The sequence below is a fragment of the Rhinopithecus roxellana genome, chromosome 17 (assembly GCF_007565055.1).
Source record: "Rhinopithecus roxellana isolate Shanxi Qingling chromosome 17, ASM756505v1, whole genome shotgun sequence".
In the NCBI taxonomy this organism is placed as follows: Eukaryota; Metazoa; Chordata; class Mammalia; order Primates; family Cercopithecidae; genus Rhinopithecus; species Rhinopithecus roxellana.
The window spans coordinates 104,090,490-104,118,031 of record NC_044565.1 but is presented as its reverse complement, the minus strand read 5'-3'; the positions used below and the strand labels follow the sequence as shown (position 1 = coordinate 104,118,031).

At 45.4% G+C, this 27,542-nt stretch overlaps 1 protein-coding gene and 1 long non-coding RNA gene across 2 annotated transcripts; one reads left to right on the top strand and one right to left on the bottom strand.

The window, feature by feature from the left end:
• The first annotated feature begins 921 nt into the window (after positions 1–921).
• On the top strand, positions 922–16,860 carry LOC115894267. Its single transcript, XR_004054349.1, has 4 exons — positions 922–967; positions 12,507–12,634; positions 14,161–14,237; positions 15,760–16,860. It is a non-coding gene; the product is annotated as an uncharacterized LOC115894267 (long non-coding RNA).
• On the bottom strand, positions 1,167–27,501 carry ABCG5 (ATP binding cassette subfamily G member 5). Its single transcript, XM_010382579.2, has 13 exons — positions 27,199–27,501; positions 26,503–26,624; positions 20,678–20,814; positions 20,501–20,599; positions 16,359–16,491; positions 14,739–14,878; positions 13,242–13,371; positions 12,571–12,784; positions 12,265–12,470; positions 11,163–11,301; positions 8,307–8,492; positions 3,129–3,241; positions 1,167–2,004 (listed from the first exon to the last, which is right to left on the bottom strand). The coding sequence occupies exons 1-13, from the start codon at positions 27,339–27,341 to the stop codon at positions 1,811–1,813; spliced, it is 1,956 nt and encodes a 651-aa protein (XP_010380881.1). The 5' UTR covers positions 27,342–27,501; the 3' UTR covers positions 1,167–1,810.
• Positions 27,502–27,542: the final 41 nt, after the last annotated feature.

Genomic DNA, 27,542 nt, shown 5'->3' with positions numbered 1-27,542 from the left:
AAGACATTGTGTAACTATTACACCATAATCATCCATGTCAAAGACCTTTTATAAAAATTGACAATACTAGTCTGATAATTTACAAATGCCTCCACATCCTTAAATACTGTTCTGAGAAATAGAATTTTACTGTGGTTTCCTTAATGAAATGATCTTTCCTACTTCAGTGTGAGACATTTCAAATGCTATAATTTATCTTTCTTCACAAGTTAGGTCACAGTCAGTGAACAAGTTCATGCGCTCTCTACCATATTCTCACCCAAAGTTACCATAGTAACACTGAGACAGTTTCATTTCGGGTTCTTACATGGAATTACTTGGAGATCAATCAGAAACAGAATCAGATCAGTTATTTTAATACAGAACCCAAATTTTTTTTTTTTTTTTTGAGACGGAGTCTTACTTTGTCGCCAGGCTGGAGAGCAGTGGCACAATCTCAGCTTACTGCAACCTCCACCTCCCACATTCAAGCGATTCTCCTGCCTTAGCCTCCCAAGTAGCTGGAACTACAGGCACCTGCCACCACGCCCAGCTAATTTTTGTATTTTTAGTAGAGATGGGGTTTCGCCACGCTGGCAAGGATAGTCTCAATCTCTTGACCTCATGATCCACTCGCCTCGGCCTCCCAAAGTGCTGGGATTACAGGCATAAGCCACCGCGCCTGGCCAGAACCCATTTTTAATAACCTATTTATATTATTTTATCCTTGAAAATATGTAATACAAGTGTCTGTATTTATACATATCAGCACCCTTTACAGTTCAAGAATGTGAATTTCTAGGGTGTACCCTGTTCTTTGTAAATAATATGTCAGCACTTTTCTTCTTTCTTTTTTAGAAACAGGGTCTCCCTCTCTCTGTTGCCCAGGCTGGAGTGCAGTGGTTCCATCATAGCTCACTGCAGCCCCTACCTCCTGGGTTTAAGCGATCCTCCCACATCAGTCTCCTGAGCAGCTGGGATTACAGAGGTGAGACACCATGTCTAGCTATGTCAGCATTTTTTCTATATGGACTTTAAATAACAGCTGATCTCCAAACTTAACAAGGTTATTTCTCGGTGTATACACTTCAGTAACGTTTACTTGTAATTCTATAAGTAAACTCAGCTGAAAAAGTAGCAAACCAATCTTTAAAAACATAACCAGAGGTTTGTCTGGTGTGCTTTGTTCACTGTTGAGCCCATTCCTACAGTTTTTTATTTTAATCCTCAGTAAAATTACTGGGTGCTCTGTAGCAGTGTTGCTCACCATTCATCTGCCCAGCATTCTCTCGATGTGATCAGGTAACTCCGACCCCTCGTGTGGAGGGGTCTTTTAACTCTGGGTCTTCCAGGAACAGAAGCATTCTTACCCAATTCTGCATGATAACCTTGCTTCATCTAAACCCACAACTCTTTTTTTCTGTCACTTACAGTCAGTAATCCTTCAAACCTTTTACTTTTGCCTAATCCTTTATCAAATGTAAACATATTTTTAAGATGACCTATTTTTTTCTGTGCCTAGAACAAGGACAAAAATAGTCACACGAGTCTCCCATAGGTTTGTGAATGATTATTATTTAATTCTTGGGCCAGCTCAGTCACAATTTCCAAATACCACATGTCCCTGCAAGTTGTAACAGGAAGGGACTATGAACCACTTCCATTGCATTCAAGGCCTGCATGGATCCAAGAGGCACAAATAGAGTCTTAATGGTTAAAAGACCTGAGATGTCCTATCAAGAAAGAAATACATGGCACTCTCATTTCAGACATTCAGAGCAGTCATGCACAGTCAGCAGCTTCACTTCCATTTTCCCAGCCATGGTTTTCACTACCTGCTAATGAGATGATCCCTTATTTTGAAAACAACTATTCCTAGGATGACAAGAGCTGGAATAAATGAATACAAAATCAGAAAGTTCATTGTGAATCTTGATGTTGCACCTGGGCTGGTTTCCTCAATGAATTGAATTCCTTGAGTGAAGGCACACATTGGATTAGTTGTCACAGAAACATTTGAGCTGCCTGTCAAGGAAAAGATTGACAGTGTCAGGTGTGGTTTATCTCAGGTAATTTAATCAACAAGTATTTACCAAATGCTTGCTAAGTACCCTTATTAATGAAAAGTACAGGACACTTTAGCAAGCACAGAGTTTACAATTTGAAGAAGCAAGAGTGAGCAGTTCTGGCCTTTGGCCTCATTTGAAGATGGACATGCTTTTGTTTCTATTTTGAGTATAGATTAATTACCATATTTGTGATAAAAATCATGGTCCCTTAGCACAGGCTATCCTAAAGTTACTGACATTATCACTTAAAATTATTTAAAACACTACTAAATTCAGCCATATTATTTGGTTGTCTTTGGAGTGGCCCTGAGATTTTTTTGGTGGGTTTTTTTTTTGTTTTTTTTTTTTTGTTTTTTTTTTTTTGAGACACAGTTTCACTCTGCTGCCCAGGCTGGAGTGCAGTGGCTCAATCTTGGCTCACTGCAACCTCACCCTCCTGGATTCAAGTGATTCTCATGCTTCAACCTCCTGAGTAGCTGGGATTACAGGCATGCACCATCACGCCCGGCTAATTTTTGTATTTTTAGTAGAGACGGGGGTTTGCCATGTTGGCCAGGCTGGTCTTGAACTCTTGACCTCAAGTGATCCACCCACCTCGGCCTCCCAAAGTGCTGGGATTACAGGCGTGAGCCACCGTGCCCAGCCACCGTGAGATTTCTAATGGCCATGAGGTCCTTGTCCTGGTCCTACTTCTGACTTTTGCCAAAAGTGGCTTTACTTAGCTGTGTATGATGTACATTTTGGGGAAAAAGAAGCCACTTCAGCCTGCTTGAATGTGTTCAGTAGATACAGAAACTGAGTCTATCCCGAATATACTAGAGTTTACCTCAGTGTACATAAGGTCTGTCATTTTCTAACAACATCCGAATGTCCCTTACCTATTGACCTTTGACAGGAGACTGACTTGACTACTGCTTATTTTCTTTCATTTTAAAAATCAGAAAATGGACCATATTTCAAGACAGAGTTTTAACTTGAATTATTATGAAACACAGCTTTTATTTCAAAAATACATTTCCTCCAATACATTGCTTCCTCAGAGTAACATGCAAAAATAATATCCCCAAATAGAATACTTACCACAAGTGAAATTCAGTCCGTAGAACTCATTGACTAAAAGAATCTCACTGCAATATTTTTGGAATGTAAAATAACTGATGATTTTAAAAGGAATGGGCATTTCTTGTATGTTTCTTAAGAAAAAGAAAACAAAAATGAAATTCAGTGGGCTCTGGCAATAGTCCTACCAAATGAAAAACTCTTCATGCTCTTTCCCAACCTACTCTTTCTGCCAAACATATGTCTCAGACATCCTTCCAAGTCAGTAAGCATAGTACTTTGTCATTTTTAGTCACAGCTTGGTAGCCTGTTAGAGTGAAGACCTTAATTTAACAGTTCTCTCAAGTAGACGATTACTGTCTACTTATTTTGGTAAGCACTATTGATATAAACATACAAGAAAATACAGACCTAACACATACCAATTGGAGGAGGAGATTTGTGATTACACAGAAAGTTGAAGGTACCAGTGTAGAAAGTTAGAACTAACCTAGAATACAAAGGAAAAAGGAAGGAGAGACTGAGCCAACATTCATTGTGAAAATGTAATATGTCTCCACTCCAATCTATTTCAGGTGAAACTTTATACTGACACTGTGGTCTTTTTAGTCCACCATATATTTCCTGTCAATCAAAAGATTTAAAATTCTTTCTGGTTGCAAGACACTAGTTCTAGGAGCTTGAGAACTTCAAAAGACGCATCCTATCCCTAAAGAACTTGTAATGTAGTTGGAGATATAGACTATATCCTTAAAACTATAAAAATACACAGTAGTGAACTATTTGTGCCAAGAAAGTATTAAAATGTGTACCACACATCCGTGCTGTTCTTGTATTTAGCATTTATGGTTTCACTTATTTCCAAGTGGTCCTCAAACTTTCAGTTATTGTCAGTTTCCTAAGGCACAACATTGAATTAACCACATTGAGAGGTTACTAATTGAAAAGGATACGTGGGACTCTGGGAAGGAATTAGGGGAACAGAAAGGAAATTCTAGGAAGGCAGAGATGGTATGAGTACAGGCATACCAAGGGCGACATATTGGACTGACTGGACCAGAAAGACTGGAGGAGAGGATGTGAAGGAACAGTGGGAGGGGAGCTCGGAACAATAGCCTGAGACAGCTATTTCAGGGCCTTGCCGTGAGTTGAGGTTGAATGACCATGAATGAGAAAAGTCACGTTGAAATCAGCATTCTGAGAAAATTAACGTGACTTCAGCAAGAAGGATGGCCAGAATGAGGGCAGAGTAAGAACAGAAAAAAAAAAAAAAAAGCAGACTACAACAAAAGTTCAAGTATGAGATGACAAAGGCCTGGAGTAGGATGATGGCCATGAGAGGGTGGCTGCCTAGTGGCTAGGGTGGTATCTTTTTGAGATAGGAACCGTGCACCTTTGTTTCTCCCTATACCACACAGAGTCAAACACAAATGTTCCAAATGCACCTATGGTTTGATATCAGAAAAGAAAACCAACATGATTTGGTGAGTGATGCAGTGTGTATACAGTTCAAAGACAGAATCGTTCACTTATTCACTCAACAAATAATGTTTTCAGGCCTGATGGTCCAAGGCCTAATTGGGCTGGCTGGTGAGAAGGTCTAAAATGATGAATGAGACACAGCTGCTGCCTTCAAGAGGCGGATAATCTATTACTGCAAAGGAAGACCGTGACAGGAGGTAGCGTGTGATAGGCTGAGAGAGAAAACAAAGGGGACCTTCAAAGAGAGTGCGCCTCTAGCCTCGGGAACAACCAACAAACTGTGCAGGTGGCAGAGAGAGACAAATGGATCAGTGAAAGGCACAGACAGAAGGAGAAGCAGCGGGAGGAACCATAGATCTAGATGTATTGACATGACATTGCCCACATTATGTTGGTTTGTGCTTTTTTTGTCTCTTTTTTTGAAACTGAGTCTTGCTCTGTCACATAGGCTGGAGTGCAGTGGCACGATTTTGGTTCACTGCAGCCTCTGCCTCCTGGGTTCAGGTGATTCTCCTGCCTCAGTCTCCTGAGTAACTGAAATTACACGTGACACCACACCCAGCTAATTCATATTATGTTGTTAAATGGGGAAAATGTATGCATATTTTATATCTTATACAACAGGATGATTTCATCTTTGTTAAATTGTATATAAAAATCTAGCAAGAACTACAACAAAATTTAACTCTGGGCTCTGATACTTCAGGTAACTTTTACTTTCTTCCTTATCCATATTTATATAGTGAAGATTTCTTCCCCCAAGAACTTGCATGATTTTGTAAGCAGAAAAAACAGCAAAGCTAATTTCCTTTGTGTTTAAAGGAGAAGGGAGCCAACAGCACAAATGCCGCAGGCAGTTCACCTAGAAAGATGATGACTGGGCAGGAAAATGGGTAAACGGAATGACTAGCAGGTTGATGTGGCCTTTAAGAGCAGAGTTTTAATTCAGTGATGAAAGTGGAATTCATGTGAAGCCTTGGGATGTTAAGATTTTGCAACTAATCTGAGAGCATTTAATATTCTTTGCCACTGCCTACCGTTTAAGAGCAAATTAACCACCAGGCGCAGTGGCTCACACCTGTAATCCCAGCACCTTGGGAGGCCGAGGCAGGGAAATCACTTGAGGTCAGGAGTTTGCGACTAGCCTGGCCAACTTGGTGAAACCTATCTCTACTAATACAAAAATTAGCGGGTGTGGTGGCACGCACCTGTAATCCCAGCTATTCAGGAGACTGAGGCAGGAGAATCGCTTGAACCCAAGAGACGGAGGTTGCAGTGAGCTGAGATCGTGCCACTGCACTCCAGCCTGGGTGACACAGTGAGTGAGACTCTATTTCAAGAAACAAAAAAATAAAGAGCAACTAACCTCCTTTTCCTAAAAACCCAATACAAATGCTGCTTATAATGGGGTTACTTCCAGATAAATCCATCATAAGTTGAAAATATTGTAAGTTAAAAATGCATTTAAGGCCAGACGCGGTGGCTCACGTCTATAATCCCAGCAGTTTGGGAGACTGAGGTGAGCGGATCACCTGAGGGCAGGAGTTCGAGACCAACCTGGTCAAAATGGTGACACCCCCATCTCTACTAAAAATACAAAAATTAGCCAGGCATAATGGTATGTCCTGTAATCCCAGCTACTCGGGAGGCTGAGGCAGGAAAATCGCTTGAACATGGGAGGCAGAGGTTACAGTGAGCCAAGATCATGCCAGCCTGGGTGACAGAGAGAGATTCCCTCTCAAAACAAACAAAAAACAAAACAAAACAAAAACACATTTAGGACACCTAGCCTACCAAACATTACAGCTTAGCCTGGCCTGCCTTAAATGTGCTCAGAACACTTAACATTAACCTACAGTTGGGAAAATTTTTCTAACACAAAGCCTATTTTATAATAAATTGTTCAATATTTAACGTAATTTATTGAATCCTGTTCTGAAAGTAAAAAACAGAATGATTGTATGCCTACTCAAAATGCAGTTTCTAGGCCGGTTGTGGTGGCTCATGCCTGTAATCCCAGCACTTTGGGAGGCCGAGGTGGGCAAATCACTTGAGGTCAGGAGTTCGAGACCAGCCTGGCCAACATGGCGAAACCCCATCTCTACTAAAAATACAAAAATTAGCCAAGCATGGTGGCACACACCTGTAATCCCAGCTATTCAGGAGACTGTGGCACGAGAATCGCTTGGACCTGGGAGGCGGAGGTTGCAGTGAGCTGAGATAGCGCCACTGCACTTCAGCCTGGGCGGTAGAGTGAGACTCCGTCTCAAAAAAAACAAACAAAATGCGGTTTCTACAGAACGAGTATCACTTTCTCAAAAAATCGTAAGTCGGGGATCATCTGTACATGAAATGGCACCAGATTAACTGAAACAATGATTCAAATAATATAAAAGAGGAGATGCTGCCCAAGGTTGGCTCTGTACGTTGCTGGCTTGACTCTGTACTCTTGGTGTGATTTGATTTCTGCATTTTTCATAAATATTAACAATCCACTTAAGCAACATGGACAAATACAATGTAATGGTCTTAGTGTGAAAAAATATCCTCCTGGATTGATCAAAGCCTAGTTCACTTTGCTTTATATAATATCTCACCTTCATATAACTCACTACAATTTGTAATGTGTTTTCATATTGATTATTTTCTTTCCTTCTCATGATCCCTTGAGGTATCATGGTGGGGCTGAAATAGTGATCTCTTTTTTGTAAACGAGGAAACTAATTTAGATAGAAAAGAGACTGGCAAGTGGTAGAGGAAGTTTCTGACTCAGGTCAGCCTCTCTCCAGGAAGTCACATGCATCACAGCCTTCATAGTGGTGTGACTTGAGCAAAGTCAAGTCTGAGCTTCATTTTCTTTTCTGAAAATGGATTGCTCTAAGAGTTGAATAATTAAACACACACATATAATTTTATATAGTAGATGCTCAGTAATGTTTTTGTTTTTTGACTTGATTTTTTAAAGTTTAAGTCAAAGAAACAGCCTTCATGTTTCCTCGGGGACCCAGAGATTACTTACTAGATCCCACTCACACCACCTGCCTGGGACCATTTTTTAGCCTTTTAAAATTTTCTGCCCTTTTTGCTGCTGCTTTTTAAAAATGTGTGTGGATGCATTTTTTCCTGGTTATAAAATGATACTTATCCATTATAGAACATTGATAAAATACGGAAATATGAAGAAAAAATTAAAATCAATATCACCTAGAGATAATTACTGCTATCATTTGGTGCATGTCCTTTAAGCCTTGATACTCTTTGGAGCAGTCTTTTATCCTGCAGGCTCTTTTTTTATCTGACTAGCCTTAATCCCTAAGAATAACTGGGAATTGAGAACTGCAGTACAAAATCAACAGTACCAGGTCAGAAATGAACTAATGTATGCAATTTATTTAGCCTGTCACTTGGGCTGTGAGTTTTTCCTGGAACATCTGGACTGATTTTCTTCTCTTGGTATAATGGCTTATTACATGTGAATCATATCATAACATAAACTTGTCAGTTCCTGATTCCCAATAAAAAAGACATTTTATTGGACACATGAACAGTTCAAGGTCTAAGGCAATAATGATTAACAAGCAGTACAAATGCTCCAGACTATAAGGTAATATCCATAACCACTATCAGTTATCTGGTATTCCTTTACTTTAGTCATTATTAGGTAATCATTAATAACAGGTTATCCCAATCTACATTTTTTGAATTATGATATCTTACCTGACCAATCCAGATCCAACAAGCACCCCCGCAATGGACAGCAGAGCCACTACACTGTTGACTATATTTGGATTTTGGATGATACCAAGTAGCACAAGAGTTAGAAATTCACCAATTAAGTGGGGGGCCAAGACAGCAGCAGAGAAATATCCAAATCTGGCAACCTCAGGATGTAAGCCCAGCGTCCTAGAGAAGCATAAGCTCTTCAGTTTCCTCTCCAAGGGCTATCATTTAAGAAAAATACTGTACTTGCCTCTATGAATAAATCCTTGGTGGTGAGTGGGTGGGAGGCATTTGCAGGGCAAGCCACACTCCCCTTTGAAAGGCCTTTTCAGAACGGAGCCAACATGAGACTATTTATTACATCAGATTGTTCCCATTGGCTGCAACTCATTGGAAGCCACCTTTTCCCTTTCACAGCTCCTTCAGCTCTCATAGGAAAACATTAAATTACTTAGACAATGGTCACAACTCACTGCAGGAAGCAGGCTTATTGAACTCTACAGACTTCTTCATAAATAACCATGTTCTGCCTAGCCAGCACCACACCTACCTTAATGTTAATGGGCTCACCCAACCCGCCTCCCAGCACCCCTTCCCTGAACCTCATCTCTGTTCTGTGGGATTATTGCCTGTGTGAAAACCCCTCACTTCTTGTGTCCTCGATCAGGTTAGCCCTCCCCAGGCCTACTCCATTCCATTCTTGTCTTTTATTCTACCAACCCCTTCCACTGATTTGATCTTCGTTTTCTTTTTTGAGACAGAGTTGCACTCTGTTGCTCAAACTGGAGTACACTGGCTCATTGCAACCTCTGCTTCCCGGGTTCCAGTGATTCTCCTGCCTCAGCCTCCCAAGTAGCTGGGATTACAGGCGTGTGCCACCACACCCGGCTGATTTTTTTGTGTTTAGTAGAGATGGGGTTTCGCCATGTTGGCCAGGCTGGTCTCGAACTCCTGGCCTCAAGTGATCCACCCACCTCAGCCTCCCAAAGTGCTAGGATTACAGGCATGAGCCACTGTGCCTGGCCTGACCTTCGTTTTCTGGCAAACAAACCACCCTATATCCATGCACATTTCCTCTTATATTCCTTTCTCCAAATTACATTTCCCTGGTGATAGCATGTCTTCAACGACCATTAGGCATGGCTGCGCTTTATCCCATTTGTAGAGTAAGCAGAAAAGGTTGGCATGTCTTATACTCACCCCTCCTTACCACTTCCTCTTCAAGACCATCTACTTTTCCTCTGTGCAAATCATGAAGTTTGCCTTTGCTATCAATGCCATTCCTCATTGTTGTCTTCTGTGACGTTTAAAACATCCTCTCACCTTTGATTATTTTGTAGCATCTGGACCAGAGTTATTCTTTCTGCTCCTCTCCACTATCATTTTCCTCAAGCTCTTTAACCTTCCTGATGAGCCATCCACATCAGTGGTTCCTAATTAGCTAATCTCAATTCCAGTGGCTCCAGCTACCTAATCTTCATCACTCACAATGTCTTGGACTTAAATATTACTCAAAACGGTTCCGCTCCCAGGATTTCAGAGTCTGAGGACACCCTCTCTGATCATGGCCTCCTGCCTCTCACTTCCCCCGTGCCCTCACTGCCACAGACGCGGCCCCTTCTGCCATTCTTTGCCTTATCAGTTCCCACATCTGGGGACCCTATTCTCCCTTAAGCAATGGAAGGTGTGCTGGACAATGCCTATTGCCGCACTAACTGGATCCCCTCTGCCACCTTGCCTCAACTGGCCCTTGGACCCCTAAGATTTCCTCATTGTGTCTTGATACAATTCTAATAGCACGTCCCATTATGACTGATATAAACCTCTACTTTAAAATTTCCCCTCCTCAGTTGCAATCTCTCTCCCCAGTGCTCAGCAGCTGAATCCACCTCCCATTTTATGAATTTCTTGATATCTTCATCGTCTCTATTTTTCATTCTCTCTCTCCCCCTCTCTCTTCCCGCACCCCATCTTTGAAAGTGTGACCCTAGCTGCTTGCATCCTTGATCCCATGTTATTGATTCCCCTATCCCTACCTTGGTCTACTTCCTCTTTGACTTATCCAAATTTTGGCTGCATTTTCATCTACTCTCAATCTGATGTTTTTTGATGGTCTTATCTACCACATTCTAAAACAACCATTTTTGAACTTGATCATGATTAAAGTAACTGCCCCTTTTCATCCTACCCTGTAACACCAAGTTTCTCAAAACAGTATCTGCTTCCTCCATCTTACACCTTACCTTCTTGTAAACCTGACTTACACCCCCATGACTCTACCAAAGCTCTTTTTTGGAAAATTGCGATGGCCTCCTCCCCTTATACCTCACCTCCTTTAACCCCTGCAATATCAAAGTGTTTACAACACTTCCTTGAAACTCTCTCCTTCCTCATCCTCTCTGATGCTGCCCAATCCTGCTTCTCTTTCTGCCTCCCTGATCACCCTCTGCCTCCTCTGTTGGCTTGCTGTCCTCTTCCCACCCTCTGAATGTATCAGTTTTAAGGTTTTACACTCAGGCTGTTTTCTCCCTGCCCCTGGGCCCCCCATGCACCTGGGTCCCAGCCACTTCAGAGCCCTCTTCTCTGGCCCAAGCCCTGCCATCAATGTGGGACAGGCCATTCCCAGGCATGTGTCGCCTTGTTGGTTTGTTCTCAGGTCTCCTCCAGCCCACAGTTAGGCTATTTACAATAGCATTAATGTCCTGGAAGATAGGACATTGCACTAGACACTGATGGGCAAAGTGTAGATCCTTCGGAGCAGAGAATTTCACCCTGGAGCTCTCCCTGCACAAGTCCCACTAGCTCCATGACTCCATGGGAGCCCGACCCTGGGTAAACAGAACAACCCCTCACCAGTAGCACACACTGCTGAAAATCATCGTGGCAACGACACTGAAGGGGAGGACGTGCAGCACGTAGGCCAGCAGCATCTGCCACTTCTGGTAGAGGCCGTCCTGACTCTCCTGGTCGCTGACAGCTCGCAGCACAGGAACTGGGAATGGAAGGCAGGTTTCAGAAGTCAGTCACCACCCAGCTGAAAGAGGGAGGGCTAGCCCAAGCTGAACATGAGGTCTGTCAGGGCTGGATGGTGAGGACCAGCTAGGGGGAGTTCCCTAGTTGTAGAAGGAGGGGACCTGCCATCCACAGGACAATAAATTCCCACCCCAGAAATCTACACTACCTGAATTGCAATACAATTGCAAAAGATGTCATTTATTTCCTTCTCTCTAAAGTGAGGAGTTGTCACCAATTCAAGAAAAGTACATGCAAAAGGGGCATAAGTGATTTGAAGCATTTTGTCTCCTTTCTGTGCAGGACTCCCCCCGCCCCGCCCCTGCCACCAGCAGCCTGCATTTTAGACTTGCTCTCAGAAGGCCAGGCAAACCTCACAGATGCAGACACTTAGCATTACCCCTCATGTCAAGCTCTAGGGCAACTTCACAATAGCTAAGTCCTTCGTCTTATTCCCTAACAGTGTTGCCTTTGGGGCATCCCTCTAACGCCAGCTTCCTGCAACGTTAGGCAACCAGGTGTTGTCTCTGAAATTCCACTGAATTTGAAAATTAGGTGCTGGCTGTCCTAAAATCAGCTCCAAAAAGAAGCTAATGGCACGCAGTTGGCCTGGTCGCTGAGCCCCCATGGGCCGTGCATTCGAGATGGCCAAGATGAGATAGGAGGAATGATCTTTTGAAAAACTCCTCAAACTCTCCCCACCAGTGCATTGTCACTTCATGTTTCCCTGGATCCTTAGCCCTCAGAGAGATCCACCTGGTGAGCTCATTCATAATAATGTGCTGGTAACTCAATAGTTGCCTTTCCCCAGAGAGGGAATCTGGAGAGGGCCGAGTTGAGCTCAGAGAAATACCCTTATAATGGTGGACTCTTGTAAGGTTACAGCTGGAGAAGGGAGGTATTTAGGGAGAAAGAGGTGGACCTCCAGCACGTGGGCACTTACACAGATTCACAGCGTTGAGCATGCCTGTGTATGGGGTGGAGCCCACAAACATGTAAAGGAGACCCACGCGGTCCTGGATAGCACCCTTTAGCACATTGTTCTGGACCCGCAGAAGGAAGAAGAGGAGGAACAAACCCATGGTCAGATTCTGAAGGAGACGCATCATCACTGCCAGCTTATTTCTCACCAAGTTTCTTGTCACTCTCCTGAAAATAAACAACCCTGTTTTAATTCCTTTTCAGAACTGTTATTGGGGGATGGCTAAAGACCTCCAATGGGCATTGCTCACATTTGTGAGCCTCTTACCTCAGGAGAACACCCAGTTTGGAGAAAACTCCGGGAGAATCTTTGGTTTTGAAAGGAACCATCGGTAATGTTTTCAGGTGTTTTGTTCTTTCAATATTCTCCAAAGTTTTATGATAAATTGCTGATTTCTTGTAGGCAGATTCTATCATCTGGACTCTCTTGTAGGTTTCTATTTCCCGTTCCTTGCTTTGGGTATCCACTGACGTCAGGTCCACTAAAAGTTTTTCCCAAAAGATGTCACCCATGTGTTTTTAAATGCATGTATGCACATGGATATACAATTGGTACAGGAGTACTGGCCATAATACCTCATCCCATCAAGATAAAATTTGTGGTCAATGCCCACCTATAAAATCAGAATACTTTAAAGCATCCCAGCAGGGCCTTGAGGATCACACTGGGATTATCTGGGAGAATTCCCAGGCTCAGCTAATTATACTCTGATAAAGTAGTAGCAGTGCGCCAATTTGTTTGAGAGAGATCCCCGACTTCATTCTGATAGTCATCTTTGGCAAGTTAATTGACCCGGCCAAATTAATTCCTTGAAGAGTGTAAACCACAAAAACAAAAGCAAAAATCAAACCCACTAGAGCTCGTGTCATCCAGGCAGAAGTCTGAGATAAGAAAGTTTAAAAAACATTCATGATGGGGAATGTGAAAGAAAAACTTACTATAGAAGTCAAAAGGGTTTGAATGTTCAGGACAAGGGTAACAGCAGTCATTGAAGAAATCAAGCATTTCCACTGGTGTGCCACAGAAAATCAGCTCTCCGAAGCTCAGGATGGCAATTTTGTCAAAGAGCTGATCAGACAACAGACGAAGTTAGTGTGTGATCACAAGGGTAGCGATGCACTTCGAATGTCTCCGGGAACACTGATGCAGGCCCAAGGTCAAGTATTCCTTATGGTCGCCATGTCCTTATGGGAAATGCATTTCTAAGCAGTCAGTCCTTCGATGACCCTGGCCCTGTATCAGTATTCTTGGAGACATTCAAAGTGCATCGCTACCCTTGTGAGCCTAGGCTACCACTGTGGGTCATGCTGCCTCCCATCCTGAGGTCCAGCTTCATATCTGAGATAGACAAGCGTGACTGGACCTGTGGTTAAGTCCTAGCCAAGCCAAGTGAGTGACCTCGGGCGAGCTGGGGTGGGTCTTAGTTTGTTTTTTTGTTTTCATTTTAAATCTCGGCTCCTCCTCTATAAAAAGCAAATAAAAGCTAACTAAAGGGATACTGGGCAGAGAAAGTGAGATTTTTTTGAAGGAAATCTGTATGATTTCATGGAAAAACACAGCCTTTGAAGCCAACTTGGCTGTGAAAGCCTAATGCTAGCTTTTTACTATTAATAACTGTGTGATCTTGGCTCAATGAGTTGTTGTTGTTTTGTTGTTGTTGTTGTTGTTTTTGAGACGGAATCTCACTCTGTCACCCAGGCTGGAGTGCAGTGGCACGATCCCGGCTCTCTGCAACCTCCTGGGTTCAAGTGATTCTCCTGCCTCAGCCTCCCGAATAGCTGGGATTACAGGCGCACACCACCACGCCCAACTATGAAGTTTGAATCATTGCTAAGTTTCACTCTTTTCCTCCGTAAGGTGAATATCCTGAAACATACCTCATAGGAGTGTTGTGGAGATGAAATGAGCTATGTACAGAAAGTATCTGGAACATGGTAGGTGCTGGAAGAAGTGAATTTTCAACCTTCACTCTTTCCCTTTCAGGAGCTGTTGGCTCCAATTGCTCTAGTACTAATTTTGTTTGTTTGTTAGTTGGTTGGTTGGTTTGAGATGAGGTCTTGCTCTGTCACCCAGGCTAGAGTGCAATGGCATGATCATGACTCACTGCAGCCTTGACCTACTGGGCTCAAGTGATCCTCTCACCTCAGCCTCCCAAGTAGCTGGGACCACAGGTGTGCACTACCATGCCTGGCTAATTTTTCTTTTTCTTTCTTTTTTTTTTTTTTTTTTCAGAGATGAGGGGGGGGTCTCACTTTATTGCCCAGCCTGGACTCAAACTCCTGGCCTCAAGTGCTCCTCCTGCTTCAGCCTCCCAAAGTGCTGGAATTACAAGTGTGAGCCACTGTGCCTGGCCACTGGTACAAATCTTACCCCTGCCCCTGCGATTCCCAGCTCAATACACCATAGACCCGGCCTTTACGAGTTGAATCCCTTACCTGAAAAAGCTCAGAACGGGGCTGGTGAATGGTGAGAACCACAATTCGGTTCCTGCGAGCCAGTTCCACCAGGAGGATGACAATCTGATTAGCAGTCATGCAGTCCAGGCCTGTGGTCGGCTCATCAAACAGCATGACCTCTGCCAGCAAAGAAGGGCCAGACTTCTGAGGCACTGCAGAGCCCAGGCTCTGTGCTTAAAACTCGGAGTTCTGAACTGTTCCTTATTGAGTTTGCACCACATCCAAACAGTGTGCAGTGGGAAGTAAACATGTAAACTAGCTTTCAGCCTGAGCTCAGGAGAAAGGACCTGATGTGGAAGGGCCTAGTTCCCAGCTCTGGAGCACATGTAGGGCTCAAATCCTCGAGGGTACAGGGAGTAAGGAGATCAGGCCTCTTACAGGGCACTATGGGCCATGTGCGCTCTGCTCAGGGCACCCTGCCAGAGAACAATGGCTGGCAGGCTGGCATCAAGTTGTTTTAAAACAAGACTGAGAGGAGGCTGGTCAAAAAGACAACTTCATTTCATGTCTGTAACACTTTCCAACACCAGCAGGGTCTTTGCACAGAAAAGAAAAAAAATCTGACCTATAAAACAAGGTCTGAAGTGTGGCAGGCATTTGGGTTCTTTAGAGGGTTTAAAGTAACTTATTTCTACCTATACAGTGACAAGGGGGCCGGGTGCAGTGGCTCACGCCTGTAATGCCAACACTTTGGGAGGCCTAGGCAGGCAGATCACCTGAGGTCAGGGGTTCGAGACCACCCTGGCCAACATGGTGAAACCCTGTCTCTAGTAAAAGTACAAAAATTAGCCGGGTGTGGTGGCGGGCGCCTGTCATCCCAACTACTCGGGAGGCTGAGGCAGGAGAATCACTTGAACCCTGGAGGTGGAGGTTGCAGTGAGCCGAGATTGCACCACTGCACTCCAGCCTGGGCGACAAGAACAAGACTGTCTCAAAAAAAAAAAAAAGAAAAGAAAAGTGACAAGGGCTCTTAAAAACATCTCTCTTATTTGCCTTCTAGTGACCAAGCACCACCTGAAGAACAGGCAGTCCTGGTCTACCACAGTGCAAAGAAAGGGTCCAGATGCAGTTTGTCCTCTCCAGCTGCATATGAGTGGCGAGGTTTCCCCAGGTGATGGGGATAATGACCAAACCAGGCAGAGGATCAACTACTCTGTTTTGATACTCCCTTCCCCACAACATATACACTTCTGAGTTTATCGTTCAAATTCCTATTTTAATTCCTGCCATTTCATGAACACCTGTGGTCATACCAAAACTCACTGGCTTTCCCCAGCCCACACAGTAGTATTCCCCTGGTGAGAAGAAATGATTGGCAGGGCAAGGCTCCGTATTCATGAAAAATCCCAATAGAACACTCTAACACCAACGCAACACGTCCGGGTCCAGGAGCTGTTTTGTTGGGATGATGGAATCACATCAGGAAATGAACTATATAGCATTTCTGAAAAAACTGGGTCCCCAGTTTGAAAAATCTATGATTTCAGTTGCACACAAACCCCTTTCCGAATGAGGACTGTGAAGACAGGGCCCAAAGTATCTGCAGACACACAGAAGATGTCCAGGCAGCAACTAGTAACAGTTCTGGGTGCCACTTACTGGGATCCTGGAGTAGCTGGGCTGCGATGGAGACCCGGCGCCGCTCACCAATGGAAATGCCCCCCAAGTTGTAGTTGCCAATCAGTCGGTCTGCCACATGGCTCAGACTCAGCTCTGCCATGATGGCCTCCACCTGCAGGAGACACAAATTACAGGAAGGCTGGGCGTGGCTGTGGGTGCTGTTTCAATTTATGGGCTGGGGAGGACATGAAAGAGGCAACACACCCCCCAAGAATCCAAGGGCCACTTCCAGACTCACCACACCCTGGAGAAAGCATGTCTTTGATAATAATATGATCCAATTTGACTTAAATCATAATATAATACATGTGTCCAATTTAAATAAATAATATGCATTTTTTAAAACGTCCCCAGAGGCTGGGTGCAGTGGCACATGCCTGTAATCCCAACACTTTGGAAGGCCGAGGAGGGAGAATTGCTTGAGGACAGGAGTTTGAGACCAGCTTGGGGAACAAAGAGAGACCCTGTCTCTACAAAAAAAGAAACAATAAATTAGCCGGGTGTGCTGGCACATGCCTGTAGTCCCAGCTACTCGGGATGCTTAGACAGGAGGATGGCTTGATCCCAGGAAGTTGAAACCACAGTTAGCCATGATGGCACCACTGCACTCCAGCCTAGGCGACAGAGCAAGACCCTGTCTCAAAAACAAAATAAAATAAAATAAAATAGGCCTGGCATGGCGGCTCATACCTGTAATCCCAGCACTTTGGGAGGTCGAGGTGGGTGGATCACTTGAGGTCAGGAGTTCGAGACTAGTGGTGAAACCCTGTCTGTTCTAAAAATACAGAAATTAGCTGGGTGTGGCGGCAGGCACCAGTAATCCCAGCTACTCGGGAGGCTGAGGTAGGAGAATGGCTTGAACCCAGGAGGCCAAGGTTGTAGTGAGGCAAGATGGCACCACTGCACTCCAACCTGGGTGACAGAGCAAGACTCTGACTTAAAAAAAAAAAACAAATAAAATAAAATAAAATAAAATAAGATTCCCTAGAACAAAAACTGCTTACACTTGCTTCAGGAAAATTAGCCAGGAAACAACGGATACTTCATTAAACTCCTATTTGCAGGAGCCACAATCACTGCAGCACATACAGAAAAATCCCCCAAAGTCATGATTACAATATCACTTACTTTTATAAGTGTTTGGATTTCGAAACTTTATTATAATAAATGCTTTATATGTTTAAAAAAAATCCAACCTGATTTGAACTAAACCTGTTTCCCACTGTATAACCCAAATAAGTGCTGGGGTCCCGGGTGGTACAATCTCAGTGTGATTTCGCATCAGAGACATATAATCCAGCCTTCAGAAATAATTAAACATAATTCCAATCTTTATTTGAATTTATTTAAGGACTTTAAGGGGGACCCAATTTATAACCCCCAGCCACATCTAAAATTCCCTTTCTTCCAATTGTCTTCACTCTACTTAAACCCTGCAGCTCCCTGAAACCCTTTTTCCTCCTCATTCTCAACTCCCCCAAAACAATAACAACTAAAAAAAACTCTTTACTGACTTTCTAATCAAGAAGCTTGGCGCTTTTCCTCCCTCTCTATCTTTCCTTCCCCAGCTTATCTCCTCTCCAGAGACCTGTTCACAAATCTGTTTCTGTCCTCCCGTACTGATTACCTCTATCTGCAGAAACCCCAGGGGGAAAGCAGAAAGAGACGGAAGGTACTCATATGGTAATGAGCCTAATAAGGCCGTGTTACGAAAACGGAAACAAAACCATTGCATTAAAAAACAATAAGCTAGGCCAGGCACGGTGGCTCAAGCCTGTAATCCCAGCACTTTGGGAGGCTGAGACGGGCGGATCACGAGGTCAGGAGATCGAGACCATCCTGGCTAACACGGTGAAACCCCGTCTCTACTAAAAAATACAAAAAAACTAGCCGGGCGAGGTGGTGGGTGCCTATAGTCTCAGCTACTCGGGAGGCTGAGGCAGGAGAATGGTGGAAACCCAGGAGGCGGAGCTTGCAGTGAGCTGAGATCCGACCACTGCAGTCCAGCCTGGGAGACAGAGCTAGACTCCGTCTCAAAAAAAAAAAAAAAAAAACAAAAACAAACAAACAAACAAAAAACAATAAGCTAGATTGCAGAAGAAGAGGGAATGACTTGTGGACCTACATTCAAGAGGAGTCAGGGAGTGGGGCTGACAGCATAGATGTAGCTTTGACCCACCCAAAGAATGGACATGTCTGAAATAGGTACAAAGGAATAACGAGAAGGTAAAAAATGCATAAATAAACTAGCATGATATATTCTGGAAAAAAAGAAAGGTCTTCTCTTGCCATCAGGGTAGAAGGACCCTGGAATTAAGCTTTGCTTGACACTGTGAGATTTCTGTGCTCACCAGCCAGGGTAGATTCCTGAGCCTCCTTCTCGTCTCTGTAACATCATAAGGAGTAAGCTTGCCCCTCCTGGCTTGGAAGGGATGGACAGAGAAGACATTTACTTAATTTGTCTCAGAGGTTTCACACCCCAGCAGGAATGCTCTCCCATATTTTGGAAACACTGTTGGAAATGGAATTCAGAGTCCTTGTAAGGAATATTGTGAGGACCTTGTAAGGATCATTGGGATGATCAAGTTCAACCCTCCATGCTCTGTGCTTTCACATAATCTGATGTATTCCTCACATCAAACCCAGGAGAAATGCATTCTTATTGTATTTTTATAGAGGAGAAAACAGAGAGAGGTCCATAACTTGCCCAAGATAATGCCATTAGCAAATGGCAGGGCCAGGATTGAGAGGACTGTGTCTGGGCTCTCTCAAGCGGTCCAGGAAGCCTGAGCCTTAGCCAACAGCCCCGCAGACACAGCCTGCTCACATTGGCCATACTTTATTTCCAGGTTCTTCCAAGGACAGAAGCAGATCTGCCATGCTATCTCCTTTATTATAATCAGCACTTCCTTCCCACTGAATTACTTGTCAGGATTTTACACGCTGTGGGCTGGATTTGCTGAGAAAGGACTCACAATTGAAGAAAACTCTGCTATCAGGAGTTCTCCTGCTCCCAGGGAGCTGTGCCCCTTGAAGGAGGCATGTCCACCTGTCATTGGTTCCCTGGGTGCTTGTGGGCCTTCCCAGTCTAGAGAGAAATGAAGCAGTTTCCAGGTAAGGTCCCCGGTGGGTTTACTTGTGGCTACTTCCAAACTGGAGACAACTAAGAAAGAGATTGGAACCTAGAAGGAGTTGACAATTCAATTGTTTCTTCCTTCATTAACTCAGTCCAGTTTGGACGAGGCACATTCAAGATGTCTCCAAGCAAGCTGAGAAAAATCAGTGGCAAAAATAACTATATCTGTTCAAACAGGGAACTTGTAGAACAGCATGGTCCCAGAGAAGGGTAGTGCAAGCCACAGACAGAAGTGAAATATTTTAGTAGCCATATTTTGAAAAGTAAAAAGAAACAGGTGAAATTTGAATAACATATTATTTACAGCCAAAAATACCATTTCAACCTGTAATCAATACTTTTTGAAATTTATTTATTTATTTATTTATATGTATTTATTTAGTTGGTTGGTAAAGACAGGGTCTCCTTTCGTCCTTCAGGCAGGAGTGCAATGGTGCAATCATAGCTCCCTGCAGCCTCGACCTCCTGGGTTCAAGAGATCCTCCTGCCTCAGCCTCCTGAGCAGCTGGGAGTGTAGGCGCACGACACCACGCCCAACTAATTTTTGTATTTTTTGTAGAGACTGAGTCTCGCTATGTTGCCCAGGCTGGTCTCAAACTTCTAGACTCAAGAAATCCTCCCGTCTTGGCCTCCCAAAGTGCTGGGATTACAGGTGTGAGCCCACCCTGCCAGACCTAAAAATTCTTCATGGGCTTTTTCACATTCTATTTTTCTCAGACTCAGAGTCTGAAATCTGATGTGTATTTTGCGCTCAGAGCACGTTTCAGTCTGGACTAGTGACATTTCAAGTCTTCCAAAAGCACATGTGACTAGGGGCTGCCCTCTCGGGCAGCACAGGGTACACGGTGCAAGGTGCAGGGCGCGCTCTAGAGTGAAGGAGTGACGAGCAAAGGGGAGTAATGGGCAAGCGTAGGAGAAGAGAGGAGGGCAGCGGGGGGTGCAAAGGTACTCAGTTTGCCCGCTGTGAGCGGGGGGCTGCACCCACCTTCTTCTGGAAGAAGCCGGGGTTGCCGCGGCGGATGGCCAGCAGCGCGGTGTAGCGCAGCGTCTCGCGCACGGTGAGGCTGCTCAGCAGGGTGTCGCTCTGCGGGAGACTCGGGCGTCAGTGTAGCCCGAGCCCCCGGGGCGGGCGGGGAGCCAGGGATGTGGGGGACGCGCCCACCTGCAGGACGTAGGAGAAGCAGTCCTGGAACTGCTCCCGGCGCAGCGCCCGGCCGTTCACATACACTTCCCCCAGGAAGGTCCCCGTGCGCCGCAGCCTCCCGGACATGGCGTCCAGCAGCGTGGTCTTCCCGGAACCTGTGGGGCGACAACAGAAGGCCCTGGGGGAACCCCTCTGTGCCGGCCTTGGAGGAGCTTCCCGAGACCCTCTGTGTGGGCATGACCCCGCGTGCCAGAAGTGCTACGTGAGGGATCCTGTTCTAGGTATTAAGGATACAGCAGGATACAGGCCCTGCCCTGTAGAACGCGCACTGTGCATGCAGCAGTCTCATGCACAAATGAGTCTTTGGATTGTCCCCTGAGTGAGAGGAGACATGCCATTTCTTTCATCTGGGTCAAGACCAAAGGTGCTTTCTCTGCTTGTTTGTTTGGCTTTAAAACTGTTTTGCTTTGGGAGGCCGAGACGGGAGGATCACGAAGTCAGGAGATCGAGACCATCCTGGCTAACACGGTGAAACCCCGTCTCTACTAAAAAAAATACAAAAAAAAAAAAAACTGTTTTGGATTGAATAACAAAATACCTATAGCTATCAGAATAAGAGGAAAGCCAAGCCTCTTGGAAACGTTTGGATCCTAGGACGGATTTCTTTTTGTGGCCCCCCTGGGGCGGTCTGGTTGTACCTGGATGTAGGTGACATTGTCTAGAGCCTTGCTCACAAAGCAAGGAGCATCAGCAACCTCTGAGAGCTTGCCAGAAATGCAGGGCCCCAGGCCCCACCCGCGACCTGCTGAGTCAGATCTGCTTCAGTCGAGGTTGAGAAGCACTGACTTGGTAAGTCCTTTGGTAAAACCAAGTTGGCCACAGCCTACACTAGAGCCTGGGGCACAGCCTAGCTGGATGTCACTAGGAAGGTTCCCACAGAGGGGTTGTGGTGAACTGCCTGCCTGCTGGAGGTGACTGCGGGATAATGCTTGCCTTGGTTTGCTTTTTTTCTTTTTCCTTTCTTTCTTTTTTTTTTTTTCTTTTTGAGTGAGACTGAGTCTCGCTCTGTCACCCAGACTGGAGTCCAGTGGCACAGTCTCGGCTCACTGCAACCTCCACTTCTCAGGTTCAACCCATTCTCCTGCCTCAGCCTCCTGAGTAGCTGGGATTACAGGCATGCACTGCCACACCCGGCTAATTTTTGTATTTTTAGTAGAGACGAGGTTTCACCATGTTGGCCAGGCTGGTCTCGAACTCCTGACCTCAGGTGATCCTCCTTCCTCAGCCTCCCAAAGTGCCAGGATTACAGGCGTGAGCCACCACTTTGTTCTAAGGTTAAAGGTTAGGTGATGGCCGGGCGCGGTGGCTCAAGCCTGTAATCCCAGCACTTTGGGAGGCCGAGACGGGCGGATCACGAGGTCAGGAGATCGAGACCATCCTGGCTAACACGGTGAAACCCCGTCTCTACTAAAAATACAAAAACTAGCCGGGCGAGGTGGCGGGCGCCTGTAGTCCCAGCTACTCGGGAGGCTGAGGCAGGAGAATGGCGTAAACCCGGGAGGCGGAGCTTGCAGTGAGCTGAGATCAGGCCACTGCACTCCAGCCTGGGCGACAGAGCGAGACTCCTCCTCAAAAAAAAAAAAAAAAAAAAAAAAAAAAAAAAGGTTAGGTGATGCCTTTAGACAACAGCCTGATGGCCCCTCAGTCATACTGGACACAAGTTTACCACAGACCCAGAGTTCATGGAGACAGAATAGACCTCCCAGGCCTTTCCTATCCAAGGAGGCTGAGAAGTTGTGATTCATAACAGAGAAATAGGCAGGAAGTTCTGAACTATCTGGGAAGATAGCAAGAGAAATCTGCTCATGAGATGGCTATGCAGAGCCAAAGAGATCTTTTGTTGAAATATTATTATTATTATTATTATTATTATTATTATTATTATTATTTTGAGACAGAGTCTCGCTCTGTTGCCCAGGCTGGAGTGCAGTGGCACAATCTCAGCTCACTGCAACCTCCGCCTCCCAGGTTCACGCCATTATTCTGCCTCAGCCTCCTGAGTAGCTGGGACTACAGGCACAGAGACCACCACGCCCGGCTAAGTTTTTTGTATTTTTAGTACAGATGGGGTTTCACTGCATTAGCCAGGATGGTCTCAATCTCCTGATCCTGTGATCTGTCCACCTCGGCCTCCCAAAGTGCTGGGATTACAGGCGTGAGCCATCGCGCCCGGCCCTTTATTTATTTATTTATTTATTTATTGAGATGGAGTCTCACTCTATCGCCCAGGCTGGAGTGCAGTGGCAAGATCCCAGCTCACTGCAACCACCATCTCCCAGATTCAAATAATTCTCCTGCCTCAGCCTCCCGAGTAGCTACGATTACAGGCGTCTGCCACCACACCTGGCTAATTTTTGTATTTTTGTAGAGACGGGGTTTCACCACGTTGGTCAGGCTGGTCTTGAACTCCTGACCTCAGGTGAACCGCCTGCCTCGGCCTCCCAAAGTGCTGGGATTACAGGTGTGAGCAACTGCACCTGGCCCTTGTTGAAATATTTTGAAGAAACGTGCTTGTTGCTCTGAGAGGTACAAAGATGAATCAGCAGCTCCCTTAGCAGCTGTCTTCTTTTCTAATGCGTAACTGACAAAACTCAGAATTAGCCCCAGCGTGTTCAGGGAGTGGTCAGAGTGGGGAAAGAGAGGAAAACCCATTACAAAGAAACAAAATGTGACTTCATTGGGATTGTCTTTCAAAATGTGCCCTGTAATTTCAGTCGTGTGGTTCTTCTAACCAGAGCCACCCTGGCTTTACATTTTTCGGATCCAATCTGAACTCTGGCAGAAGCTGCAGATATCCTGCAGCCTGAGTCCAACCCCACCACTTCCTCAAAACTGGCCTCCCCAGGGATATAAAATCCACTTTATTGTTGCCACATCCAGTGTATATTTCTCTGGGAGGGATCCCAAGACAGAACTACCCAACCAAGTCACTTCCAGAGCTCTGATTCATAGACATTCTGAGAGATCATGAATGGTGTTGTTTTAAGCCACTAAATTGTGGGATACTGTTTTTTTTTTTTTTTTACAATAGATAATGAATTTAGTTTTTTAAAAAACATGTCAAATATTTATTAACTCATTAATTAGGGAACCCGCAAGATGACAAAGCTCATTCAAAAGAGGATATGAGAGGCTGGGCGTGGTGGCTCATGCCTGTAATCCCAGCACTTTGGGAGGCTAAGGCAGGCAGCCTGAGGTCAGGCGTTCGCGACCAGCCTGATCAACATGGTGAAAACTGGTCTGGACTAAAAATACAAAAATTAACTGAGTGTGGTGGCAGACGCCTGTAATCCCAGCTACTCAGGAGGTGAGGCAGGAGAATTGCTTGAACCTGGGAGGTGGAGGTCGCAGTGAGCCGAGATCACACCACTGCACTCCTGGGTGACAGAGTGAGTGAGATTCCATCTCAAAAAAAAAAAAAGAATATGAGAAATTGATATGTATAGACAGTGGGGAAAAGAAGGTTGGAATAAGATAACAAAGTTAGACACAAAAATGGTTAAGGCCCTAAAGGGCAATAAAACTATGACATTTGTGGTTTTCTTTTCTAATAGGACAGAAATCATTTGCAACTAAATAACCTGCAAAGAAGCATCCAATCCAGAGTCTACGCCCTCCTCAACAGCAAATAACAATTCAAATAAGCTTAAGTTGGAGTTCCCCTGGAGTCAGATGGCTCTAGGCAGGCTTGCTTTAGACTACGCTCTAGTGAGACTTTGAACATATATGTCATCATCTTTTGCCTCGCTAATGAAGATTTGATAGATAACACTGCTTGAGATAAGACACCAATGGAATTGTCATTTTATGCAATACTATGGAGTAATTCATAAAATTATTTTACTCCTTTATTCAACAAATATTTATTAAGCACCCACTATGTGACCGACCCTGTTCTAGGTGATAAGGATACAGCAGAATACAGTCCCTGCCCTTGTAGAACTGGCAGCCCACTGTGGATTCATTTCAGTATAAAGGGTAGGCGTTGTCCGAAAGCCATGATTAGGCATCTCATCAGAAACCAGCCCACACCCCCACCCCAATCAAAAGCCCCTCCCGCTGTCCTGCTGTATGAAACACAACATTAGCCTTTGGAGTGCACTTCTGAGATGGGGGGGTTCCGTCTCTTGTTGTTCTTAGAAGTGGGACACACTTCTGAGAAGGGTGCTAAATGTCACCCTGTTTAATTCTTTATAAGGACGACAACAGGTGACAATTTGTTAAAGGAGAAGAGGCAGTTTTTTTTTCTTTTTATAGAAGCGCACTGTATTTATCAAAAGAAAGCTGAGAATGACCCCGAATGTTACGGTACATGTGTACAGCTGGATGCTGGTTAAAAATGGAAATAAGAACTGACAGAAAGTCTTTGAAAAGTGTCACAGCTTTGGTCAGTGCTATGGTCTGAATGTTTATGTCTCCCTAAAATTCATATGTTGAAATATTACCCAAGATGATGGTATTAGGAGGTGGGGCATGCAAGGAGGTGATACTGGGAAATGATTAGGTTATGGAGAGCTCTTACAATTGGGATGAATAACTCAGAGGCCCCTCCCCACTTCTGCCACGCAAGGTTAGGGTGAGAAAATGGCTGTCTAGGAGGAAGTCTTCCTCACCGAATCTGTTGACCCCTTGATCTTGGACTTTCCAGCCCCTAGAACTGTGAGAAAAAATTTTATGCTTTTTATAAGCCACTCAGTCTATTTTGTTTTAGCAGCCTGAATGGACTGAGACAGTCTGGGAATTCCTCTTCTTCTTTTTTTTTTTTTTGAGAGAGGGTCTTGCTCTGTTGCCCAGGCAACAGAGTGCAGTGGCGCTATCTCAGCTCACTGCAGTCTTAACCTCCTGGGCTCAAGCAATTCTCCCACTTCAGCCTCCCGAGTAGCTGGGACCGCAGACATGCACCACCATGCCTGGCTAAGTTTTGTATTTTTTTGTAGAGATGGGGTCCCACTATGTTGCTTAGGTTGGTCTCAAACTCCTGGGCTCAAGTGATCCTCTCACCTCAGCCTCGCAAGCTGCTGGCATTACAGTCATGAGCCACTGTGCCCAGCCTATTCTCTATTCTTGATTGTATGTCCAAAATATACCATCATAAAACAGGACCAGTGGAATCAAAGATAGGGGCTTAATGGGCATTTTTGTGCTTATTTAATCCTTTTCCTTTCTCTAGGCAGTGTACAGATAGGGGAAATTGTGTTTTCTGAGTACTTTTATATGCTGTGGAACTGTGGGGGCTTTTCATATTTTGAAATATGAATTCACGTATATGTTAGGCAGGATTTTATACTCTTCCAAGGATCTTTCTAAAGATTTCACGTTGGGCCGGGCGCGGTGGCTCAAGCCTGTAATCCCAGCACTTTGGGAGGCCGAGACGGGCGGATCACGAGGTCAGGAGTTCGAGACCATCCTGGTGAACACGGTGAAACCCCGTCTCTACTAAAAAATACAAAAACTAGCCGGGCGAGGTGGCGGCGCCTGTAGTCCCAGCTACTTGGGAGGCTGAGGCAGGAGAATGGCGTGAACCCGGGAGGCGGAGCTTGCAGTGAGCTGAGATCCGGCCACTGCACTCCAACCTGGGCGACAGAGCGAGACTCCGTCTCAAAAAAAAAAAAAAAAAAAAAAAAAGATTTCCCGTTGGTAGCAGGTTCCATTCACAGTCAGACATCATTAGATTTCATTCTAATATCAAACCTGTGGCTTTCTTGCTACAACTTAATCTGTTTCTTCAATGTGGAGTTTAACTCAAGCCAAAGCCTTTTTAGAATCCTCCTTCCCAAGCTTACCTGAGCTTCCTAGGATGCACATAATCTGCCCGCTCTCCACGTACAAGGAGACATCTTTGAGGATCTGCCTGGTCCATTGCTGCTGGCAAGATGTGATGTCCCACCAGGGCTTCACGCGGTGGCTTTAAAGGAAATCCCAGGAAGGCAAAGGCAGCTTGGGGCCCTGGAAGGGACTACACCCAGGTCCCCAGCATTGATCCCACCTGTGCCCCACCCCAGTTGTCTCCGGACAGGCTCCTAACGCTTCAGCCTCAGCGCCCTCCTCTGTAGAACCTGGCAGATAGCGACTGAGGCTGCCCCAGGGAGGGGGCCTGTGCTGGAGTTGCTCCGAATGTCCTGTCCGTTTGGCTGGGAGGTGGCTGTCCCTGCATTCCTTCACCAGGTTTCAAGATCCCTTGCATTCCCAGTACCCCCGTTCCCATCCACAGAGGGCAGGCCGTAGACACTGGGGTAGGCAGGGCACTGCTGCCACTTTGTTTACGCCCAGGCCCTTCCCTGGGCAGGGGAAGGGGCCATTCACTGTCGCTCCACGTTTCCCAGCACAGCCCTTCTCCCTCTCCTCTCTCCACCCGATCCACTAAAGTGGGAACCCAAAGTCCCCAGGCAGACACCTGAAGAGTGAAGAAAGGCAGCAGAGGGTTGAGTGCAGAGCCCCGTGCTCCTGGGGGAGCAGCAGCAGCAAGGGCTCTGCCTTACCTGACACTGTAGGAGGCATGGAGGATGCCCAGGCTATGAGGCTCCAGGGCAGTGGCAGAAGCCCCCTCCAGGGAGCTCTGGGAGCCCCTGTTTACTTGGAGACCCATGGACCCTCCGGGGGTCAAAGATGAGAGGTCACCCATGGCCAACAGGCAGCAAAGCTGAGCAAATTTTCTGGTGGCCTGACCCTCCCCAGAGTGGCTTCAGTTGGGGAGCCTGGGGCAGACTGCCCTGCCTGCTCCACCTGACCCTGGAATCCCTCGGGATGGCAGGACTGGGACTTGGCCACGGAGACCATTATCTGATGTACCTTTAGCCAGCGCGTCCTTATCTTGACAGTGGGC

Coding starts and splice junctions, on each gene's coding strand:
- ABCG5 (XM_010382579.2), bottom strand. CDS start 27,341: ATGGGTGACCTCTCATCTTTGACCCCCGGAGGGTCCATGGGTCTCCAA. Junction 26,625..27,198: donor CATGCCTCCTACAGTGTCAG/GTAAGGCAGAGC, acceptor TTTCCTTTAAAG/CCACCGCGTGAAGCCCTGGT. Junction 16,492..20,500: donor CCGGCTTCTTCCAGAAGAAG/GTGGGTGCAGCC, acceptor TGTCTCCTGCAG/GTGGAGGCCATCATGGCAGA.